Here is an 8338-nt window from a genome sequence, read left to right as displayed (position 1 = left end):
TGAGATAATGGTTACCCATTGTGGATAGTGTTTAGTGGCGTTCCCTGAATAAAATAAGCTCGGAAGCAGGAGTGGCACTCACTTCTGAAATAGCTTGCCTCTGGAAAGTCTATGAATTTGGAAACATGATGCAAGCTATACAAGTGTTCAGGTCTTTCCTTCATAGGGTCACTATGAGTAGTCTATGATTCACTGCACTTAACAACAACAACATAGTGATTAAGGCTCAAGTGACTAGTGGGTAGAGAGTTTTGTTGCCAACACAAAGACATAAGGTTCGAATCTACCAGCTTCACCTCACGAGAAAGATGGGCAGTCTCCTCCCGTGCTATTTACATCCTCTGAAATCTCCCCAGAGGATCAGCTATGGGCCAGTTCGGACTTGAAGGCACATAACATGGACAGAGGGGCCCGGTGTTCCATTAATCAGCAGGTCAGTGAAGTGCATGCTCCAGCGCTTGCTTCCAGCCCTGGAAATCCCATGGGGAAGATTTGGGGATCCCTTTAGTGTGTCACATGTCAGGCTGCTACCGAAAGATCAGCGGCTGCAACAGAGCAATACTCCATTCTAGTGGTTAGTGTTCATTGATTCCACGGTCTTCTTTAAAACCATCCGTAAGGACTCTTTCTAGGGGCAACACGCTGGCGGGATAATTGCATTAACTGAAGACTTCCCCTCCATAGGGGTTTCAGTTTAGTGGGTACCGTCACAGAAGCCTCGGGAGGTCCTAGAAGCAGACGGGCTGCAGCCACATTGCCTCGCCACAAAGAGGAAGGGAGGAAGGCATGGTCCGGGTAGCGATCGGGCCGGGACAGAGCAGTGTGGCTGTGAGCGAGGGGCGGGCCAAGGTGAGGTGTCGGACAGGGCAGGTGTTAGACAGAGGGGAGCGAAACCTAGGGTGACAGGCATGGGGCGGAGCTAGGCCAGAGAGGCGGGACGGGTGTGGTCAGAGCGGTGTGCCCGGGGGCGGGGCCAGGAGCGAGGGCAGATGGCCAGGGCCGTAGGTGGGGTAAACGTCTTTGGCTTTGAACTGCCAGGGCCGAATACCATCCGTGAGCAGGCAGTACTCTAAGTTAAAGCGCTGCAACAGCGTGGGGAGCGCCCGCGGGTGGTCTCTGGGGAGCAATATTTGGTCCAGCCCTCGCGTGACGTTGTTCCCTACTTTATCCAATCTCAGGGCTCTCTTTCGCCACCTGTCCCGCGCCCGCCCCTCTTATTTCACGACAAACCTCCCATAGGGCCGTATTCCGCTTTTCACCCAATCCCTCGGCATCCTCAGCGCATGATCCCGCCCCCTCGCCGACAGCCCCTCTCCCTTACCCAATCCGGGTTCTACTCCTGCGCATGCCCAGCTCAGCCGCCGTCGCGGGCGTCACCTCCTCTGCTTCACTCTGGGCTGTTTGTAGAAACATGGAAGCTCTTCTGAGGCGCGAGCTGGGCTGCGTGTCTGTGAAGGCTACGGGCCACTCGGGGGGCGGGTGCATTAGCCAGGGTCAGAGTTACGACACCGAAAAAGGACGGGTGTTTGTGAAAGTGAACTCCAAGGCGGAGGTCAGGCCCGCCGGGCACGCGCCGCGGGAGGGAGGCGGGCCCCGGTCCCGGGGTCGGGAGGAGGGTCTCGAGGCCGAGACCGTGGGCTGAGAGCGGGTCAGAGTTGGGGGGCCTGGGGGGGCCTTATGTCTGGAGTTGGGATCAGAATTTGGTGTCATGGTCCGAGGGTTCCTCAGGGGGGGGCGTTGGACGTGGATCTGGGAATAAGATCAGAGCTGGGTTTTGGGGTCAGGGGCTTTGGTTTGGCGACGGGGGTCCAGGAGGGTCATCGAGGTTGGGTCCTAGCTTTGAGGGTCGGAGTTAGAGTCTGGGTTGGTGGTGAACAGTCAGGGTCAGAGTCGGTGCTTGGTGGTCAGTTGGAGGTGGGGTTAGAGTCGCGGCCCCGGCTGCAGTCTGGGTGCATGTCCCTGTGGACAACCTCCCAGCGGAAGCAGTGGCCAGGGGACTCAGCTGGAGGACCCCTGACCAGGAGGTCCAGCAGGCCCCAGCACCACTTTGTGCGGGCAGTTCTGGCTGTGTCCTTCTTAACAGCCGGCCCTCTACTGGACGTGGCCGTCTGAGTTTGCCCTTCTCTGTGGATCTGCTGTTAGCTGTGGTCATGCTGCCCCTAAAAGGGACTCACCCCACATTTTCTCCCTGCAACGTGTCCCCTTGCTGTCCACCCCAGACCTGTCTTCGTTCACCTTTCCTGCCATCAGTGACCCTCACACCTGTGCAGATTTTGGGGAGAAACACCTGGAACCGCTTACTGGCATTCCCCGTTTGCCATTGTTTGCTCTCTCATTACTCTCTTTCCCCAATTAAAGCTTGTGTTATTTTTGCTAGTCTCTCAGTTTCCTTTACTTGGTAGTTCCAGTCATGTTCTGTCTCTTTTCAGCTCTGGAATGTGCAGTGGGAGTTATTTGAATGCCATGGCCACAGGCTAAACATTTGCTGATAATACTGAAAAGGCCTTTTGTGTCTCTCTGGAGGGGAAAACATCTTGCATACTGGGTCCCAGCTGCTTTCCCCTTTCCCCCTCGCTTCTCCTTATCTGTCCTTTGCTCACCTGTCCACTGCTCTCTGATTGGGCTCCTCCTGTTTGTGGTTGGTGTCTGCGTATCTCTGGGGGGCCCGGGCAGCATGGTGCATAGCGTGCTGGTTTCCTAATTGGAAGGTCAGGGGTCCACATCCACCAGCTGCACTGCCAGAGGAAGGTGGGCAGTCTCCTGTGAAGCTGTGCGTGGAGACCAACTTGACAGTAGTGGGTCTAGGTCTCTGTATCCTCACAGCACTTACCTCACCGGCTTCCACTCAGCATAGCAGCATCTGAGGCTGCAGTTAGAGCTACTGAACCATACAACAGTCAGCATTTCTGTAAGGGACCTGGTTTCTGGCTGGGTCACACATCTCTACGTTTGCTCTCCACAGCTGCTGCTCCAGCACGTTGTATGACCAGGGCTCTGTTTCCCTCTCCTTCCACGGAGAACACTTGGTATCTGAAGAGACCAAGTGAATGACTCGGTGGCTGACTCTCTCAGGTGGTGAATAATGTCTCCGCAGTGTTCAGAATGCTCTGTGTGAGCTGTTCACTAATTATGGCAGCAAAACCATAAAATAGTATTGCAATTAACCCCATGTTATAGATGAAGAAACTGAGGTCCAGTTAGTAAGAACCGAAGAGAATGTTCACAGCAGCACTGCCTTTGATAGGGACGCAAGTGTCCCTGCAGTAGAGTGAGTGGATGCCTTCTGCCACGGAGGGCAAGCTGATACTGTCCATACACCCACTTGGGCAAGCCCACCCTGATGAGGCCACGAAGCTGTTGTTTGTGATGGGTGATTCCAGTCCCTGCCTCAGTGGTGGTGCAGTGAGTAAGACATTTAGGAGTGGCATGCTTTTCTGTGGTTACTTAAGTAAAACTTTAGTTTTAAAAAAGCATATTTGAAGGGGAGCTCTGGTGGCCTAGTGGCAAGGAGCTGCAACTACAATCCCAGTGGCTCACGGTTCGAATCCACCAGATGCTCTGCCGGGAAAAGGAGGGACAATCTCCTCCTGTACCAGTCAGATCTGATTTGACGGTACACTCACACAAAAATAAAAAAAAAGCATATTTGAAAAGAGTGTTGCCTAGTCTGGGATAGGGTCTCTCTGAGAATCTCAAATATTTAAATTGATGTCTAGAAGGCTACTATGAAGGCACTGACTTGGGGACTGTATCTGGGCACCCTAGCCTAAGGACAGTGTCATTGTACCCTAATGTGACACTGGAAGGATGCTTCAAGGTTAGAGGCATCTGAAAGACAGAAGCATGGAGAGTGTGTGATTGCTGTGCGCTGTATGTAGGGTGGGGCTGGGATAGTGGCCCCAGATGGGGGGAGGAGGTGGTGAAAGGGGCTACCTTTTGAGGGGATCCCTGTGGAGTCAAGGTGAGGATGAGCCGAGCAGGTAAGGGATGGCAACACTGTCCTTTGGACTGGCAGCAGTTTGTGGTTTCCAATGGCGGGGATGTAGAATGTGGTACATTCTTAAATGTCCTGGTTCCTCCCACACAGAAGAGGTGGTGTCCCTGTGTCCTGTGGGTAGGGGTTGTAGTTGAGGGTGGCTCAGGTTGACAGGTGACCATGTACATTGTCCAGCTTGGCTTGTTGCTAGTCTGTCTTCCCTAAGGAGTCATTAAGAGTCAGTGATGGTGGGTAAATCCAGCCCAGCTCTGGACAGTGTCCACTGCTGCCCGTGTGTGCTCTACTGCGTGTTGCTGTCTGTGGTGTCCTTGGCCCGGGACTTCTAGGAAGTGTCCCCATCCTGCTTCCTCTCCCAACAGGCCCGGCGGATGTTTGAAGGCGAGATGGCGAGTCTTAAGGCTATCCTGCACACAGGCACAGTCAAGGTGCCAAAGCCCCTTGCAGTCCTGGATGGCCCAGGTGGTGGGAGTGTGCTGGTGATGGAGCACCTGGACATGCACTACCTGAGCAGGTGCGTCTGGCTTCCTTGCCATTAGACCTCCAGAGCAAGTCTGATGTGACTTGAGGGGCGTACAAAGTCTGGTTGCACAGAATGGGTTTGTGCTGAGGCTGGCAAAGGGACTGGGGAGATGTGGATGAAGACTGAGCTGGAATGAGGTGGGGGACCAGTGTGTGTGGCAGCCTTCATATCCCCTCCTGTGCCCCTGAGTGGACTCTTGAGTCCTCAGAACATGTAATCTGCCTCCTGGGCTTCCAGCTGACAGTGGGCACAACCATGTCCTCTACTGGCCAGCCCATCAATGTGGTGGGAAACCAGCTACCTTTGATTTCACAGTCATGCTGCCACGCTTGGAGCCCAGCTGGCTGATCTGCACCTCGACAACCAGAGGCTAGGAGAGGCACATCGGAAGGAGGGGAGCACCGTGGGTATGGAAGTGGGGTTCAGGGGGTGATGGGGAGGGCAGAAATGCTCCAGGATGAGGGGACACTGCTTGTGGTAAGGAGGACAAGAGAGGTGGTCCAGAGGAGGGGCACCAAGGGTATGGAAGTCAGGTACAGTGCGGGAGGTGATGAGGAGGTGAGTGGTGCATAGGGTGGAGGCATATCAGGTTGTAGAGCTCAGGAGATACAGGGCTAAATCAGGAAGAGAGGTATAGCTATGAGACGAATGGCTGTTGGTACAGTGGGTAAACTAGCACACCATGCTCTGCAGCTCCCCAAAATCAAAACATCAATTTCCTGCAGGCTAGTAAGAAGGCGAGTGACAGTGAGGTGTGGGCTCAGACCTCAGATGTCTACCATGAGAGGAGTACTTGCTGGGCTCCATCCTGTGCTGTGTGGAGTCTGACCCTGTGTCCCTTTTGTATCTGAAGGGCTGTCAGGCGGCCTAAGTGACAGTGTCAGCAGCAGGCCGTGACTGAGGACAATGCGAGTAGCTGTAGCCAGCACACCAGGGGACAGCCAGGCTGCTACCTGCCCTCTTGGCCTGTTCTTCCCCTGTATGGACCTGAGTCCACGGGGATTTACTTTGTTTTAGTGGAGCTGCAGAGGGGGTGCCATGTGCACTGGTGCCGCACTTAGCCTCCCTAACTGGCTGGTGTTGAACTGGCCTCTGACAGGTTTGGGGTGGGTGCCTCCTTGAACAATTCCATCTTCTGGTACCATTGTTCTCATCACCTCTAGAATCCTTGCCAGGAGCAGGTAGTGTCCTCTGATGTCAGTTAGCTGGCAGCCTCTGTTCTTGGTGTCAGGGATGGTAAGGGCAGGACCTTTGTGTGTGCACAGGACAGTGGTGCAGAGGGTCCCCAAGGCTAGGCCTCAATATGGAGACCCTCCTGCGTGGACGAGCAGGCAGCTGGGAGGACTTGTGAGTAGAGACAAAGCTCTGCGAGTGACCAAGGCCCTTGTCTTTGGAAACCTGAGAGGCTGAGCACTGCACAGCCTTGTAGGGAGAGAGAATGGCCAGGCCTCAGGATTCCGTCTTCCGCATGTGTATGGAAACAAGAAAATGGGGAACAGAGGCTATTGGGGCATGGGGCTTGTCAACTCTGGTCTTCTGCTTGCAGGAAGAGGTGGTGGCCAGGCAGACAGGGTTTTCGTGGAGCAGTTTGGGTTTGATGTGGTGACCTGCTGTGGTTATCTCCCCCAGGTAAGTGGCCCCAGTCTACTTAGGGGGGGATGAAGCACATCCCTTTTCTTTGCACAGTATAGTAAAGAAGGAGTGGGAGTTGAAAAGATCATGTATTTAAAGCATAAGCCCGGTGAGAGTTTGCACAGTGAGAAGAGCAGTGTCCTGCCCCGTCCATTCACCCTCTAGAACTTCTGGTTTGGCCTGGCACCTGGTGGAGGCGGAGCACAGGAGCAGCCCTTCTGCACTCTGATGCTGTGTAGTGTTGTGAGAGGGGGTCCAGACTGTCTAGAAAACTCCATGGGCTTGCTGGTGGTGAGTGCTGGGCCAAGGAGACTCCTGTTCTGCACTGTCATAGGAGGAGGTCAGACAGGGTGGACCAGCACACAGCCCTGCCTGCGGAAGCTGGATGACTAGAACTTCTCCTCTCCCAACACTACAAACCCCGGGCATAGATGTCTCCATGGCCCAGCTTGCCTAGGCTGTGACCATCTGCTGTCATTCCTTAGGGGTTCCAAGCTCCCTGCTTTGACTGCAGCTGGAGGGTCAGGGTCTGAGAGGGTGCTGAGCAGTCACCTGTTAATCAGAGCAAGAGGCTGCCCTTCACGTTTCAGGAAAACATGATGTTTTTCTAACAACTGCTATGGTTATTTCCAAAGCTCAGTGGGAAAATGGAAATTCTTGATGCACATGGGATCCTGCTGGCCCCTGTCCGTGGAATTCCCAGTGTACGTGGGGTCCTGGTGGTCCCTGTCCGTGGAATTACCGATGCACATGGGGTCCTTGAGGTCCCTGTCTATGGACAGTCACTCCCAAGGGGTCCTGTGGAATTACTGACTGACAATTGTATGCACTATTTTGCCCGTGGGATGTTCTTTCTATGGACTTTTTGGACAGACAGCAGCCAGTCACGTGGATGTCCTGTCTATGGACTTATAGGTGGAGAAGGACCTCTTGCAGTTATCCTGTCTGCAGAATCACTGACAGATGATTGGTCCCTTGTCTGTGGACAGCCAGGCTTTTGGGGTGTCCTGGTCCATAGAGTTACTGATGAACAGCTAGCAGAACCTCCTGCCATGCGTGACTGGTGCCCACGGCAGAGAGGTACCTGGGAAGGGCCTTTGTCCTTGCTCTCTGTGAATTCGTGTCCCCTTGCTCCCCCGTAGGTGAATGACTGGCAGAAAGACTGGGTAGAATTCTTCACTCAGCAGCGTATCCAACCCCAGATGGACATGGTGGAGCGGGAGTCGGGGGACCGTGAGGCCCGAGAGCTCTGGGCTGCCCTGCAAGTGAGTGCCTGCACCCATACGAGGGGAGAGGATGTGGGCATGGCCAGCTGCAGGCCAGCGCCTGTCTCCATGTGAGAGAAGTGGCTGGACATGGCCAGCTGCAGACTAGTGCCCGTCCCCATGTGAGAGGAGGTGTGAGCACACTTCCTCTCCTTACAGTCAGTAAGCACCCTCAGTCTTCCCTGGTTACTGCTGCTCATGAGCAGTGAGTCCTCTGTTAGAGCCTCTCACGTGATGCTCCCTTCTTTTCAGCTGAAGATCCCGGACCTGTTCCGAGACCTGGAGGTCATCCCTGCCCTGCTCCATGGTGACCTCTGGGGGGGAAATGTGGCCCAAGATGCCTCGGGCCCCATCATTTTTGACCCAGCATCTTTTTATGGCCACTCAGAGTACGAGCTGGCGATTGCTGGCATGTTTGGGGGCTTCAGTAAGGCCTTTTATTCGGCTTACCACAGCAAGATCCCCAAGGCCCCCGGCTTTGACAGGCGGCTGCAGCTCTACCAGCTGTTCCACTACCTCAACCACTGGAACCACTTTGGGTCAGGGTACCGGGGGTCGTCCCTGAGTGTCATGCGCAGCTTGGTCCGGTGAGCCCTGTCCAGTGTGCCGGGGTCTGGCTGGAGGCCGCCCCCAGGACCATTTCTCCCTTCTCACCACGGTCTCACTGGGACAGTTCTGGACCAGCTTGGCAGTGTGTTTTAGTCTTGTGAAGCGTGTGTGTTTCAGAAAAGGCATTTGTCATCCTAAAGTTGTACCTCTAAATGCTCTGCCCATCTTCATACTAGACAAGAACGATGTGGCAGCCACACTGCTGCCTGGAGGCCCTGGATGCCGGCCTGCTCTATGTCCATGTGTCCTCTCTATGCTCTCAAGGCTACGCCTTGCAGTGCAGACTGAAGCTCTTCACGTGACCACCTTCAGAAC

The 8338-nt window shown here is 54.6% G+C and overlaps 1 protein-coding gene across 1 annotated transcript; it reads left to right on the top strand.

The window, feature by feature from the left end:
- Nucleotides 1-1411: 1411 nt before the first annotated feature.
- FN3KRP (fructosamine 3 kinase related protein) lies at nt 1412-8005 on the top strand. Its single transcript, XM_006886118.1, has 6 exons — nt 1412-1552; nt 4357-4508; nt 4833-4924; nt 6064-6146; nt 7292-7414; nt 7667-8005. The coding sequence occupies exons 1-6, from the start codon at nt 1412-1414 to the stop codon at nt 8003-8005; spliced, it is 930 nt and encodes a 309-aa protein (XP_006886180.1).
- Nucleotides 8006-8338: the final 333 nt, after the last annotated feature.

The sequence above is a fragment of the Elephantulus edwardii genome, unplaced genomic scaffold (genome assembly GCF_000299155.1).
Source record: "Elephantulus edwardii isolate Elephantulus edwardi_28Jun2011 unplaced genomic scaffold, EleEdw1.0 scaffold00048, whole genome shotgun sequence".
In the NCBI taxonomy this organism is placed as follows: domain Eukaryota; kingdom Metazoa; phylum Chordata; class Mammalia; order Macroscelidea; family Macroscelididae; genus Elephantulus; species Elephantulus edwardii.
This window is presented reverse-complemented; position numbering and strand designations above follow the sequence as displayed.

What these genes read in the sequence shown, in the direction of transcription:
- FN3KRP (XM_006886118.1), top strand. Translation starts at nt 1,412, where the DNA reads ATGGAAGCTCTTCTGAGGCGCGAGCTGGGCTGCGTGTCTGTGAAGGCT. An exon ending in GAAGGAGGGGAGCACCGTGG is followed by an intron (nt 4,925 to 6,063) that starts GTATGGAAGTGG and finishes TTCTGCTTGCAG; the next exon opens with GAAGAGGTGGTGGCCAGGCA. An exon ending in AGCTCTGGGCTGCCCTGCAA is followed by an intron (nt 7,415 to 7,666) that starts GTGAGTGCCTGC and finishes CCTTCTTTTCAG; the next exon opens with CTGAAGATCCCGGACCTGTT.